We start from the raw sequence: 18911 nt of genomic DNA on the forward strand, positions 1-18911 counted from the left end.
ATAAATATTTTTAAAAACATGTTTTCAGAATGTTCCTCACCATTTTTTTAATTAAAAGTTATAATTTGTGTGTAAAATCTTCTAGTCATTTGATTCTGTGTTCTGCCTTTGTGTTGTAAAAGCAGTTCCAAACCTACCAGCCTACCCTTAAAAAAAGTGCATTTTGCAAAACAAATCCTCACTCAGAGCAAACATGATTTGTGTCACGTTTCTTTAACACAAAGAAAGCGAGATTTATAGAGAGCAGACTGCTGAATGGAAAACGCTGTCACTGTTATTTGCTAGTCAAACCAGCTCGTATAATGGCTGATGCACTTTCATAGACTTCCGGTGGCTCAGTGGTTGAAGCCTTTTTTTTTTTTAAATAAAGAAGCCACATGGAGACCCGGACAATTAGACACGCTCTCAGTATGCAGTGGGCATGGCGCGACTCTTGGTTTGTCTATAATTACAGCAAAGCGGTCAGGGATATTACAATTTGATTAGTTACTAAATGTGTCTGACACAGACTTCTTTAGAAATGAAGCAAAGTACTTTTCCACAATCAAAGATACATTTTATGACAAAAAAAAAGCCTAATCGGGGTCAGACTAAAAGTTTGAGAGATTATGAATGATAGTGACAGCTAGAGATGATGATAATAGCTGCTGTCCTGTGGTGAAAGGGAGGCATTAGGATGAGAGAGGGAGAGCATCCCCTTCTGAATGATGGGTGTGTTTTAGCAAAGACAACAGTGACCCCTAGTGGTGGTCACTGGCATATTTTAATAAAGAAAATGTACAAAATTCATATGGATACACCAGTGGGTAAACATTCTTGAGACTGCATTTGGCACGAGTGGGTTTCTGTGCTAAGAAGGGAGTCACATGAATCTATTTATGCAGATTGCATATTCATAAAAGTGTTTTACACAATCTGTTCATAAATGTTGGGAGTGCGATGGTGCCTGTTGCAGCGTTAGTGCCTGGCGAAATGGGGCTTCCTTTGAAGCGATGAAGGCTGACAAGCGTGAAACAGGTCCAAGCAGGCACGTGGGCGCTGCCAATTAACTCTTTTCACCGTGTGAAACCAAACATAATTGCCTTGTGTGCATGGGGCCAATAGGCCATGGTCTGCCCAGCGTAGGCTAAAATGGGCATTAGTGGTTCTGCCAGGTGACCATTACACACAACTGAATTGCTGGGTGTCTCTTCAAATCACATAGTTACAGTTGCTACCCTGATCTAATTGGCATGATATTCCCAAATGGCCCCTAATTATAATTTTTCACACCATCAGTTTATCAGGGACATCTTTATAGATATTGTACTGTGCTACCTTTGGAACACTGCAATGGCAAAGTGGATTTTCTTTTTATGCTGTTGCTCTCATTTAACTCCAGTATTGTTATATTTAAACATTTGTTTTTCAAAAGTGGACAGGAAATCAGATTTTTACCTCCTATTTTTCATTCATTGTAATTATGATTCTCTTTGGGGGAAAATATCTATTGTATGATATTAATATGCAGCAATACAAAAATACTCTACTAATTAGAAACGTAAATCTTCAGTCTTATCTGTTATAAGAGGGATTAAAATTAAATTAGCCCTGAAAATTTACTCTTGACTTTTTAATGAATATTTGCTAATCATGTGAAGAAGTGCATTCAAGTCGTTTATTGTACATAATGTTGTATAAAAGGAACAAAATAGTGGAAAAAAATACATCTGTGCTTTAAAAGTGTTATTTAAGACACGGAAGCTATTATTTTTAATGCGGAAGAATATATCAACCTTGTCTTTAGGAAATAAGTTTTGCAAAGTTGCTTTGACTTCAAGAACAGCAATATTTAAAGAGACAATTTGTAGATATTTGTCACAAAGCAAACAGTATTTTCTTCAAAAATTACCCTAATAAACAAATTATTTCATAAGAGGGGTGAAAGTTGAGGAATATAGCTGTTGGATCCAAGAAAAAGCAAGAACTTTTGAATTAAAACTACTTTTATTGTCATTGTTTTGCAACAATGACAAGGAAATTTGAGCATCTTCTTCTTATATTCTGAAATGCTTCATAAAAATCCACACACTATGCATAAATATACAGATAAATAAACTGTGAATGTACTAAATGTGAGGGGCAAAAGGGATACTAGTGCAGAGGGGATCACATAAACTAAACAGTTTTAATCTGTGAAACTGGTTTGATTGCACAAATACAGAGAAAGTTGATATTTAAATGTGATTTTGCTTTAGGAAAGAAATTGTTTGTCCAGGATCTGTTTGACCTGAAGGTAAAATTTCACATCTATGGTCACTGGAATGAGAGGAGTCCTGGATTTTGTGTTTGTCTCTACTGAGGAAGTGAGAGCTGGCGATGTGAGAACACACTGTGATTCTCCAGGTCTGCGTACATCTCTCCAGTCTGCTGCTGACGTCCCTGCATATCACGCTGTGATGCTGTACATAAGGATGTCCCCTATAGTGGCTCTATAGATTGTCCTGTCAACAGCTTCTCCTTCAGGTTCTTCCTTCCAAGTACCCTCAGGAAGTGGAGTTGATGCTTGGCTTTTTTTCTACTGCTGTGGTTGCAGTTAAGAAAAGGTTGTCTGAGAGCTGCATGGTATTTTCATGAAGTCTCTGTTGATGTGGAGAGGGGCTGGATCCATGCTTCCTGTCATGAATGATTCTTTGGATCTTGCGCTGTTCAGTGGACATGTTCTTAGAGCACTGCACCAACAATCTGCAGAGCTCATGTCTGGAGTTGAAGATGTGGTCAAAGGTGAGCCTGACCAAACCTAATTATAAAAGTTGAGAAGGGTTGAAATGCGTTTTATGGTGGACCATCTCTGAATCCTAGAATGAAGGTAGAGTTTGACAGTCAATAATCTACCGGCAGGTGAACTAGTTTAAGGTCAAATATAGAAGTCTCAGGTATGATTTGGTTGAAGACTGAGATGACGTCAAGAAAAAACAACCTCCCAATACTCCAGATAATGCACCACAGTGTGGAGGACTGGGGTGATTGCATTGTTTGCTCTGCTAATGGGGGTCCAGAGCAGGTGATGAACGATTTTTTTTCTTTTTTAAACCTGTGAGGACTGAAACAGTGACCCAACCCTAAAGTTGTTGAGAGACTGTCAACTAGGAAACTAACAATTCACTTTCCCCACCATTTGGTTCAAACCTGGATTTATCGCTCACATTTTTTTTATTCGACATATGATTTTGTGTATCACAAAGAAGCAACAAAAGAATAAAAATGAAAATATATATTTTTTTTAAATTGACTAATAAGCAAGTAACATTAAAAAGCTTTTCAGTCCATACAGGGTTTTTTTTTTGCCTCTTCATGCACCTACTTTTTCATGTATTTTTATACTTGTTTTTTCTTCTTTTTTGCAACATGTTTTATGTGCAAATAAAAAAAATCAAAATAAAAAAATCAGTTGGCTCATTCTACGTCTGTTGTAAGGTAATAAAACAATAACTACAAAATCCTTCTTAAATTTAGCAGAATTGTTTGACAGAAGAGATGCAACAATTCACTTTTCCCATAATTCGGTTTAATAGTGTAGTTTACGTTTAAGTTTTTCATCTGAAATTGTGGAATACCTACTGTTCACTGTCTTTTAGGAACAGGCATGATGGTTGAGGTTGCAGGCTTTGGGGGCAAAACATCTTAATTTTATTACAGTTAAGAAGGTTTACACAACAAAAAAAATGGTGGGCAGAACTACATTTAAAAGCATAGTTTTAAACTTTACTTATTTTACATATATATATATATGTCCTCCATCGTGAAAAAATGACAAAAGAACATGTTAAAAACACAAAAAAAACCCCACTATTTTCAAAGGAATGGGTAGTTAAAAAAAGGGCTCAACAACAAAAAAAGTTTTTGAGTTTTTACCAGACTTCATCAATATTCAAATATTTTTGTTTAATATTCGGTTACACGGTTTAGATTAAAGGCATGTCTTAATCTTAATCTGTGTCTCTTTTTCACCTGAACATTGTGAGCTTGTAATACTGGTTTCCGTCGCTAGGGGGTGTCGTTTCCCCAATTCTCCAACACTATTCTCGCCCGTCTAAGAGATTGACCAGAAATGTTGGCAAAAATCCCCCCTCCTCCTAATCGGATAAAAAAAAAGAAATGGCGGACAAGCGCGTAAACATAAGAAACAAATAAACACGTTACAAAGCAAGGTAAACATCTCCGGATACACCGTCAAAATGCCTGACATGTGTCTGGCTGCAGTTGCCTGCCGCTAAACTCGGCATGCTGTTTAGCTTTCCTAATGCTAATGTTTGTAATCAGGTCAACGAGCTAGCATGCCAGCTAGCATGCTAAGCTAGCATCCAGGGCACATTTGCGTGTTTGTGTGCATGCTGAACGTAAAAGGCGTTTCTGGCAACGTGCATGCCGCAGATCACCAGTGCCTTTTTGATATGTGATATTTAAAAGCTTCTTTTAAAGAAAGAAATATTAACATTATTGTTATCGCGCAACCTTCACTTGAATTAATATTTCATGTAAATATATCCTTTGAGGGCGGAGGAGGGGTCGCGTGCGTTTGCTTTGTGTTATGAATGGAGCTCAAAAACATACAGGAACTTGTACGACGGTATTCAAAAACCGCGTTTTATACAAATGTCGGACCAAGCTAACGAGCCGAAGTTTTTATTATTATTATTTGGAAGGTGAGCCGAGCGGCAGGAGGAGGACGGTGTACCTGCCCGCGCGCTCTCATGTTAGTTAATAGTCTCTTCGTTATATTACGTGTATAGTTTGGGGAAAAAAACAAGGAGCGGGTCGCTTTAATTTGGACGCCGTCCCCCCTTGACGGTGGAAAAAGGCGCACTTCTCCTGTGTTCATCCCAAAAGGAAGAATGGTGGAAAACGGTTATGAAGTTTTAAGGTAAGCCTTATTATTATTATATCTTTATTTATGAAGTCCTTTCTGTCGCACGTTTTAAGACATCAAATCACACAGACTTCGCTATTTTTAAGCAATTCACGCAATATTTTTCCCCTTTATTTTCAATTATTATTATTTTGGTTTAATATTTTATAGAGGATCAGCTTGATGTTTTGCTTTTTCATATTAACCATTAAGAAGCTGCTTTCTTTCTTCTTGATTGTACAGTTTGTTTGTTCCAATAAAGGTTGGATTGTTTGAACATTTCAGCAATAGAAATGTGTTTTAATGGTGAATTTGGAATGAGACTCATTGAAGCACATTAGTCTGATCCAGTGACATGTCTGGGTCACAGACAACCTTTGTCTCCAGAAATCCGACATGAAGATGAGGAATTTACATCTGTTTCACGTGCAACAGACCCAAAAGTGTCATATAACCTCTGATGTTTTTTCAAATAAATTTTTTCAGTGTTTACTATTTATAAAGTATATTTACTTCGCACACTATACTTTTCATATCCAATAGAAGTTCTAAAGCATTACTTTGTCCTTCAAAATAGTTAAAAATGTGGGTGGAATTACATATTTTCTTTTAAACACAATTATTTCTGTTTTTGTTGTTGACATTTGCATTTACTTCTGCTTATCCCTATTTTTCATCTGTTTGTATGATGTTTTTAATGTCTGTATAAATTAGAGATCGTTTCATCTGTTAGAAATTACCTTTTTTGTTGTTATTCAGATTATTTGTGCACGACTTCCTTTGTTTATGCACACTTTTTTATTATTTTTATGCCTAAAAACTAGAATATTATCAGTAAAATAAAATTTTTGTAACTTTTAGATGACGTTTGTAACCAGTTTATGTCTGTCATGTTTCTACACAGATGTTTGCCCCGTCCAGTTATCACAAAGCAGTTGTTGTTTCTTAGTTTTTCTTAACATTGGAGGCTGCTGTTGCATCGGAGCATGAAGAAACCTGTGCTACAGAAAGGTGAGACTCTTATTTTAGCCGCTTCTTTTTCCTGGTTCCTCCTGAGCACGCCAAATCAGACTCTCCAGCCGACCCCTGATGCCTCCTTTGAGCACTGATGGGGTCGATAAATGAGAAAGTCATTCACCATTTGCGGTTTATTGAGTCTTTATTTCCTCGTTCAGCCACAGAGTGGAAAGATACCCAAAAGATCAAGCATGCGCGGAGTGGACGACCCTCCCGAGTGGCCTCGCAGTACCAAGGTGAGCAGCCCCAGGTGGGCAACGATTTGCGATTATATTTATCATACAAATAGACAGATTACTTTTCTTCTTACTGTTTTCAGCGGAGCATTTTAGTTGGGAGAAGTACCTAAAAGAGACCGGGGCTATCCCTGCTCCCCCATCATGTTTCAGACAGGTGAGCAGGCTCCTCAGCTCTCTGAATTCTATGATTAAAGCACAATTTTCCCTTCTTTTTTGGATTAATCACTATTGTCACCAACCAGAGTCTCACCCCCCCGGCTAACGAGTTCAAAGCGGGGATGAAGCTGGAGGCTCAGGACCCGCGCAACACCACATCCACCTGCATCGCCACCGTGGTAGGGCTGACGGGGTCGCGACTGCGGCTGCGCTTGGACGGCTCTGACAACAAGAATGACTTTTGGCGCCTGGTGGATTCCTCGGAGATCCAGCCAATAGGCAGCTGTGAAAAGAGTGGAGGCATGCTGCAGCCACCGCTCGGTAAGAACGCAGTTTGGTTCTCTCAAGCAAGAGCTTTCCTCTGATCACAAAGTTCATTTTCTGATTTTGTTAGTGACATTTTTTGTCCTCTAGAGGTCACTGCAAACACAGTTACTGCACAGGTTTAATGCAGAAAGCTTCACACTTTTTATTCCTTTACAGGTTTTCGTCTAAACGCATCCTCTTGGCCAATGTTTCTGCTGAAAACCCTAAATGGCGCCGAAATGGCTCCGCCTCGCATTTTTCACAAGGTACCTTTACAAAACTTCTTAAAACTATTCTATAAATAGTGGTAGTTGTAGCACAAGAGCTGATAGGAACTGCATTGATTATCTGAAACTCCCCAGCAGCAGCCTCCAGCTCCAGAGCAGAACTCCTTCAAAGTGGGCATGAAGCTGGAGGCCGTGGACCGCAAAAACCCCCACTACATCTGCCCAGCCACAGTCGGCGCACTGCGCGGTGTCGAGGTGCTGGTCACCTTTGACGGATGGCGTGGAGCTTTCGATTACTACTGTCGCTACGACTCCCGAGACATCTTCCCAGTCGGCTGGTGTACCCTCACCGGAGACAACCTTCAGGCCCCCGGCACCAAAGGTAGGCATGAGTCCATCTCTGTGGTGCAGCACAACTGATAAACCTTTATTATTTCATTCAATTTTATAGAAATAGTCAGTAAATACTTTTAGCTTGTCTGTGCAGTAATCATCATCAGTATTTACAGAGGAGTTACTTAGTCCGACAAAACTTATTTTCACCCTCTTACTTGTTGTTTCCCACATTTTATTTGCAATATTTTGTTAGCTTGGTCAAATTATTTTTTTAAGATAAAAGTACCTGATACTAAGTTTCTATAGTTCTAAAGAATTTTCTCTGACTCACAGTAAATGCAGAAAAAACACCTTTGGATTGAGGATTTGATTGAAGAAAATTAAACATTAATTCTAAAATTTGGTAAAACCTTAGCATTAAGAAAGTGATCCGTTTAGGATGAGTGGGATTTACATATTTCATTGCAGATTTTTTAATTTTTAACATTTCATATAAGATGTAGGAAATCTTATTCTCTAGTTTTTATATGCTAGATTTGTTGGAATTATTTATCTAGTTGTGTACAGTAGTCTTTGTTGTACACTGAAGGTGTACAAGTGAAGCAGAGTTTGTTACCCCTGATCATCCGGAACAATGAAACAATAGCTGATTGTCACTGAGGCGGAGTCACCACTAAAAGTGACAGATGACTCCGCCCACTGCTGGAGGATGTTGCTCCAAGTATAGGAGAGCAGGAAGGCCCCCTGTCTCTTTTAATGGCTGTTTGGGCTTTATGTCTGATCTCCACTGCCTCCATGATCCATCTATGATGTCTGTTTTCCTCAATGGGGATGACCTTTGCCCTTTCCCAGCCCATGATATGACATTCTCGCTTGCAGTGGTCTGTTATTGCAGATTTCATGTTTTTCTGAGCTGCCATCAGTGCGTGAGTGTGTGTGTGGGCCTTCGTACAGGTATATGCCATTTACCACTTGTAAAAACTAGTGAATTAGTGTGATGATTTTTATTGAGCTCATTTGTCTCCATTCAGTGAGACTTGAGCTTAAACTGAAGCTACATAGATAAACGTTGGATTCTCTTTTTTTACCACAAGTTCAGCTCTTAATCATCTACTTCCACAAAGCAAATACTTTAATCTGCAGCTTTATCCCAACTAACTGTAAGGATTTGTGTTACTTTTTGATGCATTTTGTTGGGCTTTAGTCGTGCATCTGTGTCCATTCAATTGTTGACTTTAATACAATTGAATTTAATCTTATTTACCCCTCCGTGATGTTTATCCCACATGAGCATGAACTCAAAAGTGATTGGGATTAAAGGAAAAATCTTTAACTTTTGCTCCAACCTTTAACTCCTCCCATGGACGGAGTATGTTTGCTCACTTTATAACTGCTAAAAACAGATCAGCTGCTGTGTAACCATGAGCTCCACTTTGCTGTGTCCTACTTTTCACATGTTGGAGCTCAGAACCATCTCTGTAAGTGATGGTTTTTCATCCAAATCTGAACCCCCATTGTGTCATTTAAATTAATTATTGTTTTTACAACTTTTTATTTAAGAGGAACTTTCCTCATTTTCATGGTTCAAGTGTAATAAATGTTCAGGAAGTTTTTATTTATCTTTTGCAGATGTCTTTTCCTCTGCAGGACTGTGTTTACATCACATCTGAAAATAAACACTGTGATTCTTTTTTTTTCCATTTGTTTTTTCTTAAAAGTTTAAGTTTGACTAGTTCACTTTTTAGTTTGGAGCAGAAAAAGAGAAAGCATTAAAGCAAGGAATTGAAAACGAGGATTATCTTTGACTAAGGTGAACCATCCTCATCTTTAGAATCAAAGGAGTGAAAGGAAGGAGGAAAGTAGGGAGGCAGGTCTCGTCTTTGTATCCTGCGAGTGTTTTATGAAGCTCTGGCGGTCGCCCAGTTGGCAGAGTAGGTCATGACGTGGTTGAAGCGAGCCTGGGTGCCCCTCCACAGGCCTCCTTTTGGCATCCCGAGTCTGATTAGACACCCTGGAAAGAGTCACGCGGAGAGGACGGAGAATAGCGCTGGAAAAGACGGGTGGCTGTCCCGAAAGGTGGATTATTTACATTGTTGTTGAGCAGTGGGAGGAGGGAAAGGGGAGAACCGAAGAGCAGGAGGAGCGCTGTAGAGGAGGAGTGGGAGAGGAAGACGGAGGGTGAATCTGAGGACAGTGGAGCAGACTTCTGATTTTCATTTGAGCTGCAGGGTGAGTAAAATTAATGATATTTGCAAACGCGCCGGTCGCTGAGTCGACATGAAAAGCTCCACAGAAGTGCTGGTGGTGTAATAGGAAGCTGGCAGCTTTGTGAACTCAATGAACTCCGTGCACTCAATGAAGGAGACGGAAAACAGGAGTACGCTTGTTATGTATGTGCTTTGCTGTATTTACAAGCCCCTACAATTGATTGTAACCTCCAGCTCCACACACCTTTAAACACGCTATCACGGTTTTGTCCGCTGCATTTAGAATCAATCAGGTGTCTTTTTTTTTTTTTTTTAAGTCCCCCGGTGAAAAGCAGCAGCCGCCTGCAGTCTAAGCTTTGCATTGATTGGTGTGCCTGTGTGAAAGTGTTTAATAAATACAACCCCACAGGCCAGGACCTGTTCTAATGAATGTGACTGCACTTCTTGTAAATCTGTCTCTGGTCTGATCCGGGGCAAATACCAGCTCCGTTTATTCAGGCAGGTGCAATTAAACACCAGGGGTGTGAAGTTAGGTTTGTTGCTAAAGTATTGTGCGTCCGTAAAAAGGTTTTGTACTTGTAAATAAGAGATTTGTGTGTCTGTAAAGACGTTTTGTGTGTGTAGAAAGAAATTGTCTGTCTGAATAACATTTAAAAAAGATTTTCTAACTGTAATAACTTGTGTCTGTAAATGTTTTTTGTCCGTCTGAAAAAGAATTTTGTAAAAAAAACTGTAATGCAAAATTTTTACGTCTATAAAACTGTCATAACAGGGGTAAAAAAAATCGTCTGTTTGTGTGATACGCATTGATGTACAGTGACAAACCCTAAGATACAACTACAATTCTTTTGTGTCTCAACAAATCGACCAATCGATGCACTGCTTTGACCAGCCAATCAGATGCATTATCTCAAAGGATAAATAAAAGTCTGTAGAATTTCTGTCTATTTTTGAGATATTTCTTTAAACAGTCTTTCTCTTTCCGCTTTTTCTTTCAGTCAGACTTCTTTTTTCAAGATGTTTGGCATTTTTTGAGTTTAAGTGTCATTTGAAGCATTTTGGTTTGTTTTAGTCATAAAGTTGATTTCTTTTTAATCAAAAGATGCTTGATATACATGCCAGGAGAAAAGAGTTTATTCTCTCTACACAAAGGAGAGAAGAGGAACTTTTTTTAGTTTCAGGAAATTCTCATGGAATAATCCACCATTTAATCTTATCTCCTTTGTATAAAATAAATAACTTTTTTTTTCATTTATTTATTTTTAACTGGCATGGATATCATGCATCTTATTGGCTGGTCAAAGCAACCGATTGATTGGGTGACAGTAAAAGGCTTCTGATTCATTGGTTTGTTGAGACGCCAAAGAATTGCTCTTGTTTGTGCGAGTGGTGTTTCACACATATGAAACATTTTTACAAACATAAATCTCATATTAAAAACCATTTTTTTACAGATAGAATTTTTTTTCTACAAGTACAAAGTCTTTATATAGATGGGTAATTTCTTTCTCTTTTCCACTGAACATATCGGTACTTTGAGCGTTTCCGTTATAAAATGGACTCATGAAACAGGAACGACTCGTACCATTTTTTCCTCTGTTGGTCGTAGGTCCACAGAAAAATGGCATGGACCAGTTAGGGCGGAGCTACTGTCGTCACACGATGACATCCTTTGATTGGTGTAAAGGTATTGACAATAACAAGCGTCTGACCAGCACCAAGGTTTCCAAACATTCAGTTTCTGCTTTTGAGTTGGTGGGAAATAATATTAAAGTCTTTGCGTATACAAAATAAATAAAGAGCTGATGCACGACCTCCATTGTTGTTGTCATTACCTTTCGTTGTAGTTGCACAGTTATGTCATCGGTCTAAGGTAAAAAGGGACGTCAAAGTAAAAAAATTAAAATACTGGTTTCTTGTGTGCACAAGAAACCAGTATTTTAATTTTTTACGTTGTTGTCCCTTTAGGGGTTCTGTAATTTATTTTTTACAGACACTAAAGCTTTTTACAGACACACAAATGTATTATAATGGACGGATGCTACTTTAGCAACAAATCTACTGTAACTTTAGCACCAAGAATATCTGATCCTTTCCTTCTTCTGTTTTTACAGCTCTGATGTCCTGTTTTATGTTTTAAAGTTTGTGTCTGTCGTTATATTTATGTCACCGTTCAGTTTGATCGTTACCTTTGCTTCTACTTAAGCCTGCTCAGGCAGTTTGGTGAAATAGTCTTATCTCTTTCTTCCCCTCAGACACAACTCTCCATTTATCTCCTAGCAGCTGAACGAGCCTGAGCTGCTGCAGTTACAGCATTAATGGAAAGGAAGGCAAACACTTGCAGCAACAATCTGCTGAAGCCATTAACAACCTGCTGTGTTGTGCCGTTTCAGTGATCAGTTTGAAAATGGACAAATGGAGGGGAAAAGGCAGAGATAAAATTATTATCAGTGAAATAATAAAACAATCAAATAAAATGTAAACATATATATTCAGGGTGAATTTTAGTGCTAGGATTCTTTATGCTTTTGGTTGTGTTTTTTTGAATATGATTGATAGTTCTTTTTATTTCACTACATTTTAGCTAAATAAAAAAGGAAAAACAAAAGCTGCATCACCTGTTTTTATCTGCTTTTATCAGCTACAGTTTGTTGTCTTAGTTCTTTTTTTTTTAGAAAATATTACTTAAAATTGTATAAATATGTTATTAAATATATTGATGGTGATATTCATTTTAACGTCTGTTAACTTGTTTCAAAACTAAAAAAAACATAATGCTAATTTTGCAAAACCCTTCAATTTTCTTAGTTTGTCCTTTAAGACTATTTTAATTTAAACATTTAGTTTATGCAAAAAGTAAAAACGTTCACTTTAGTCTTTTAAATCTGTATGTTATTAAGGAACCTTGATCGATTCATTTGTTTAAGGATTATACAGTAAATCCAGTCACTGTAATGTTTGTACACAATTCAATTTATTTATTCTCCTATGTCAGTAAAAGTAACTTTATCATATAAAAACTAAAAGGAAACTTTATCATCCATGGATTTCTTTATACTTTCACTTTAGAAGAGAAACTATAACAAACTTATGAGGCAGGAAAACGTTCACACACCTCTGCTGCACTTGTAATAAGTTATCAAATTCTCTATTTTCTAAAATAAACAATGAAAACGGCTTTTTTTATGGGTCAACTAATAAAACTTCCTGAATGTTTATACTTTCAAAATCTAGTCTAAACACACAGACTTGCTGTGAGGGTCTGCAGACTGAGGGTGGAGCTTTGGGATTAAAGGAGATGCTGGAGAGGAAACGACCATCAGTCTGTTGAATGTTGGATGTCCCAAATCCCCTAAAAGAATTGCAATAAAAGTAAACAGGGCTTAACTGTTCCAGACTTTTGTGCTTTTGTATGTATTTATTTATAGTTATTTTCTTGGTTACTTGAAGAGCTGCTAAAAATGACATTAAATATGTTCATAGAATGTTAGATCAATCAATTAAATGCACCAATCAAAGAATGTTTTTCTAAACTCTAACTTGTTTACTTGTCTCCTTTCAGTGGTGCTGCCTAGGAATCCCGAAACACCTACAGACGGAGGTGTGGAGAACTCTGCCATGAATCCCACCCCCCCGGTGGGCAGACCTCCGGGTCAAAGAGGACGTAAGCCAGGTCGCAGGAAGGTGACGGCGCCCTGGAACCAGAAGGCGTCTGCACTGGAACCACAGAGCATCCAGCCGGTCAAAAGCCTGGAGCCTGTCAAGATCTCTAAGAAGCGGGGGCCGAAACCGGGCAGTAAGGTGGGCTTAAGAGGTCAAATCTCTGATTTCTGATCTATTTTTAGGAAAATGTATCATTTTGATTTAGTTTACTTTCAAATACCTTTTTATGTTTGGAGAATTTAAGTCTCAATTGCAAACATCTAAAACTGTATTCGGTTTCCTCTTGGAATCCCAGTGACACATTGGCTGCACAAAATAAATCAACATTTAGAAGAGTAAAACAAGAAAATGCATCATTGCTTTAAAAATAAATGAAATTATGAAGTACAGAGATGACTTACCAAGAAAAGGGAGGGAGTTGACATTTTTGTTGAGTATTCCTGCATAAAGCTGGTCGTTTGTTCCAAAGATCAGCCTTAATAGCACCAGTTCTGGACCTTAGAAGCATTACAATGATTAAATCTGACAATGTTCTCATGTTCAGTGCTTTGTTTTCAATAAGTTGTTATATTCTGAGCATTTCATTAGTTGTTAATGGAAGAATGTGATTTCTCCTGTGAGTCTCAGTCAACACTGATAGTTGCTGCTGTTGTAGATTTTGGACATCGAGCTCAATTCCCAATGTGGGCATCAAGTTTAGGTAGAATTAAAGCCTTGATTTTAGTATCGGAAAGCTTGGATATTCGGGATATGTTTGCGAAGTCCAAGATTCTTGATTCACAAGCTTTATAAATCTAGTAGTGTGGAAAAAAAAATACGCTTCAGGAAATGTAATAGGTCACTAAAATTCAAAACAAAATGTTAGATTTAAGCATACAAACCAAATGTGTCTCCGGAAGGAAATAAATCTTCAAAGTAAAGTGTCGGGAAAGCTTCTATTTTGTTTAAAGTGAAGCTGAAGAAATTCTGGGGGGGGGGGAGTTTTAATTATATATAGAAGTTAGATAGAATAGATTTTTTTTAAAAAGGTAGTAAGTATTAATTTAAGAATATTATAGAAATTCTGTGACCAATTTCCTCTCAAGATGAAGGTTAGTTTATGAAACGTGTCTGTTGGATTAAAAGACTGAGTGTTTTCTAGTCGTTCCAGAGTCATTTCTATTGTAGTGTTGCTGTTTCTTCATTTACTATCTTCTTATCTTGTATCAACTGTAACTGAAGTCAGCAAAGCTTTGAGGATGAAAAAGCTGAACAGTTTTAGAATATTTTCTAAAATCATTTAAAGCGATGGTAACGTTTGCATTTTGTTTATTGCTGAGGTTAACTATCTAATCTAGTCAGAAAAAAACTTTTGAGTGTAATATTGTTTGAAGTGGTAAATATATATGTTCTGTTTTTATGTGTTGTCTTGTTTCTTCTGTTCAATATAAAGGTATAAATGATAGTGATTAAATATATATTTGAATTTTCATGCAGTAAAAACACACATAGCAATCATTCAGTCATATTTAGTTCACATAGTTCAAATCGTGGTTCAATCTGTGATTAGATTTTGACTCTTGAATCAATCGGATCACCACGTAAGACGATCCACAGTCCTTACAGTCCCTACTGTGCTTCAGGAGAGATTATTACTAGTTCGTGTTTGCAGATCGGTTGGGCCAAAAGGGCCGGCTGGTTGGAGGAGGCCATGGCTGGTCCGGGACGGCCGGTGACCGGATTAGGGCGAACCAGAGGAAGACTGCCGACTAACTGGATGCAGAGGATAGCTCTGCAGCAGGCCCAGGAGGAACCCATCAGGATCCCAAAGAAAAGAGGACCCAAGCCTGGCAGTAAGGTAGCTGTCTCAAAGAAAAAGTAGCAAACACTCCCTCTCTCAATTTAGAAACTGTTGTTTAGAATTAAATAATTTCATTTTTGTCTTTTCTTTACTTTTATTCCCCTTTAATATAACACCTGATTGATAAATTAAGATAGAATTATGGTACAAAGTCTTAATGTGTGTATATTTGTGCAGAGAAAACCCAGAGTGGTGCCTAATCCCGCCCCCACGTCCCCCACCAGCAGCACTCCAGAGCCGGACACCAGCACTGTGCCGCTGGACAACGCCACCATCCCCAACTCAGCTCTGCAGGCTCCCACAGGTAAACGCCGTGCACTATTCTTTACGTCTGTACTGAACGCTTTTGTTTGGAGCTGCACGGCGATACTTACCATCTGGAATGAAAAAATATTTTTGTTTTTTCTTAAAGTTTGTGTGTACCTCAACAAGTATGGCAAAGTGGGGCCCCATCTGGACCAGAGGCGCATCCAGCAGCTTCCCGACCACTTCGGTCCAGGCCGAGCCTCGTCGGTGCTCCAGCAGTGCGTTCAGGCTTGCGTAGACTCCGCCCACAATCAAGCGACGGTCTTTTCCTGTCTGAAGTCCGGACAGGGTGGTGAGGTCATATCAGGTAATGCTGACGAACGCGTTGCATGTCGTGTGACGTTTCTGAGATCATCCGTCTCAAACCTCGCCTGCTTCCTCGTCCAGCCTTCTTCGACCAGCAGCAGCACACCCTGACCCTGCCGACGGTCAGCAGCGTCACCTACGTCCTCCGCTTCCTGGAGAAGCTCTGCCACAACCTTCACTGTGATGCCCTCTTTGGTAGCCAGCCTGTAGCCAGAGGAAGTCTGCACTACAACAGCCACGCGTACGCTACAGGTCAGAGCAGCTGTTCGGTCTCTGAGTGCGTTCACATCTGTGTTTACAGTCGGCCGGGCCTTCAAGTGCCGTAAAGATTTGCAGGAGACGCACAGAGAACAGCATGTACATGTTGGCAACAGCGCAGCGCTTTAAAAGTAGCTTCTAAAGTTTATTAAACGAGAAAACCATCCGTTCCACTTAGTTTGTGGTTCCACTCCTGCGTTACATCATACAAACATACACTTCTTGCTGTGTTGACTCATTTTTTATGCTTTTTTTCAAGAGAGGAAGAGTTTTGGAGAGCGTCTGACAGCAGGCCGAGCCACCAAGCACTTCCTTCAGGAGTTTAGCAGCCCTCTGTCTCAGAAAATGGCTAAACTCCCCAGACTCTCCACTGATGGTATGATATCCTGGAGATTCTCGAACACACTTTTCTATTAGTGTAGAATTTTACAATTTATACTGAAAGAAATGTATGGGAGCTGAAAAGAGTCTGCCCCACTGAAAAGAGCCTGCCCCACTTTTTTTTTTTTTAATGAAGAACCAAGAATGAAGCGTCCCCCTCTCCCTTTCGCCAAAACTTATTTTAAGTCTCTTTATTTTGTGGTTAACAGCAAGAACAGTACAAGAAAACACTCCCAAAATGTTGTTTTTTATTTATTTCTTAGTGGTTCTACGCTCCTCAAACGCCTTCATTCCGTCTCACGCCCCAGCCCCCTCTCTTTATTTCCCTAAAACCCCAAACAAACAGGTTCAATGACAGAACCCGGGACGGACGAGCGTCTCCGCATGGTGCGTTCACTGAACTCCGGACATTAGTGAACCCAACAGCCACTTGGCCCAACTCTGTCCCCTACAATAATTTTTTTCATTTTTATACAATCCATAGTAAAACTAAGCCGTTTTTCAGAAAAATGTTGACACTATTAAATTAATAAATTATATATGGATCAGTGCTGGTGGTCAATATTTTCTCTGATAACCCAATCGGATGACCAGAGCTCAGTGAATGCTCCAGGAGGAAGCGCTCGGCGGTCCTGGGTTCTGTCGTTCAATATGTTGTTCAATCCGGGGTTTTAGGGAAAGAACCAACAGAACCGAGAGAACCTTGGGTCGTCTGTTGGCTGTTTAGGTCCGCTAATGTCCAGGGCTCAGTGAACGCACCACGCAGAGCTCGTTGGCCCTGTCTTCTGTCAATCAACCTGTTTGTTCGGGGGTTTTAGGGCAATAAAGGGAGAGGACTGTTGCATGAGACAAAATGAAGGCGTTTCACAAGCGTAGATCCACTAATGAATAAAAAATAAACAAAAAAACAACTTTTGTGGAATGATCTTCTACTGTTTTTGTTGTTAATCACAAAAAATAGATTGAAATCATGTAAAGTATCGAGAGAGGTTCTTAATTATCTCGTTATAATGAGAAAAAACTAGGGCATTTTCGACTTCCGTAGAAATGTGCACTTTAGAAATATTATTTTGACCCAGCTGCTAATGTGCTCCGACTTTTTACCCTCAGATGTGTTTTTTTTAATAGCTTACATGTCATTTCCTTGATTAGGGTTTCTATATAATTAGTGCAAGAATTGTAGATTTCAATTCTGCACCACATTTAATGAAAACCATTAAAAAAATCCCCAGACTTTCCTTGGTAATCTTTTATTAACAGTATAATGTGTTTAAATACAAGCTCTCTTTAATAAGAAGTTTTAGAAAAGGAGGTTAATTATTTAATTATCTTTTAATGTCCTAAGATTTAATTAGTTTTGTGCAGTTTTTAAGATTTTGTTATATCAAAGAGGTTCCGCTGTGATCACTAATAATCACTTCCTGTTATTAGTAGACTTTATTTATCCTGATTTGTGTTTTGCTGCTTTGTTTTCAGGCGAGTCTTTCTCAGAGAAAAAACCAACAGCTGCAGAGCACTTAAAGAAGAGTCCCGTTTTTTCTAATTCTCCAGCGCTGTCGCCGGCCCTCAGGTTGTCCTCAAAGCTGCTGCATCACAGCAACTCTACAGGTAGAAGTCAAATTTTGATTTTGGGGTTCTGTTCTTAGTCCAGGTCCTCATCAGTTCAGTTCAGTTCAGTGAAATGTCTATCTTAATGGTTGTGTCCCATCTGCATCACTACAGGTTTTACTTTTTGTTTATAAAGTTAAGTTCTGTTGAAATTCTCCTGCTGGGTTCTCGCTGCTTCAGCTTGTGGTGAAAGTCCAGAGTTCTTCTGATTTATGTTTTTCAGCAGATCAATGATGTGAAGTTTCATAATTACCATTTTAACAAAATAAATTTACAGTTTTGTTTTGATGAAATGGTTTAAAAGCAGCAAGCATCCTAGATTGCAATTCTTAAAACAGTTTTATTCATATTTTTATTCATTTTTATTTACTCATATTTCAGCAGGACCTCATTTGTCCGTGTTTTGGAGCCAAGAACCTCCAACATTTTTGTTGAAAACTACGGTGTTTATTATAGTTTCTTAATTTATCCTTCTAAATAGGCCTACACAATAAATCCAAAATGTATTGACATCGCGATATCATCCTGTGTGATTCACGTATCTCAAAAGATGCCGTAAACTGCATTTAAAAAGAAATTTACACGCATGCTAAAACGATCTCATGGCAACTTGAAATAGGGACTATTTAAAGTTTTTTTTTTTTTTATTCCCAACGAACCTGTTCTCTAGCATTTCATTTATTAAGTCTCTGTATTAAAACATTTCCTTAATGAGGGGAAGAGGAGAAAAATACTTCTTTTCTTTGGTTTGATTTGTGTTTTTGTCGTCCCAGGATCAGGTAGTTTCAGAGAAAGCCCCAAGCCCAGCAAACAGGATCCAAACCTGTGGACTGTAGAGGAAGTCATGCAGTACATTAGAGATATTGACCCAGTGCTGGCTCCACATGCGGACCTCTTCAGAAAACATGTATGTATTAACGATACTGGATCAAATTACATTTTTTTGGATCTTAATTTGCTACTTAGACATTTCTGCTGAAAATGACAAAAAAAATGTTCTTGTGTTTCAGGAAATTGATGGAAAAGCCCTCCTGTTGCTGCGCAGCGACATGATCATGAAATACATGGGTTTGAAGCTTGGCCCCGCACTCAAACTTATCTTCCACATCGACAAGCTGAAAAAAGCCTGAGAAGAATCTTTCTTCTGCCAGAACTCAGTGTTTTTGGGTCCGT

General features: G+C 38.7%; 1 protein-coding gene across 2 annotated transcripts; it reads left to right on the forward strand.

The window, feature by feature from the left end:
* Positions 1-1927: 1927 nt before the first annotated feature.
* On the forward strand, positions 1928-18911 carry LOC112144029 (polycomb protein SCMH1; the record flags this gene model as incomplete). 2 transcript variants are annotated; one of them, XM_024268334.2, is given in 17 exon segments in its annotated part: positions 1928-4190; positions 4773-4903; positions 5793-5899; positions 6064-6141; positions 6225-6298; positions 6387-6621; positions 6784-6872; positions 6969-7215; positions 12939-13177; positions 14691-14876; positions 15057-15183; positions 15292-15492; positions 15573-15743; positions 16009-16125; positions 17607-17738; positions 18512-18645; positions 18749-18911. In XM_024268334.2, coding segments are annotated over 15 exon segments (2175 nt in total). In that variant the 5' UTR covers positions 1928-4190; positions 4773-4903; positions 5793-5874.

Source organism: Oryzias melastigma, linkage group LG16, assembly GCF_002922805.2.
Source record: "Oryzias melastigma strain HK-1 linkage group LG16, ASM292280v2, whole genome shotgun sequence".
Classification (NCBI taxonomy): domain Eukaryota; kingdom Metazoa; phylum Chordata; class Actinopteri; order Beloniformes; family Adrianichthyidae; genus Oryzias; species Oryzias melastigma.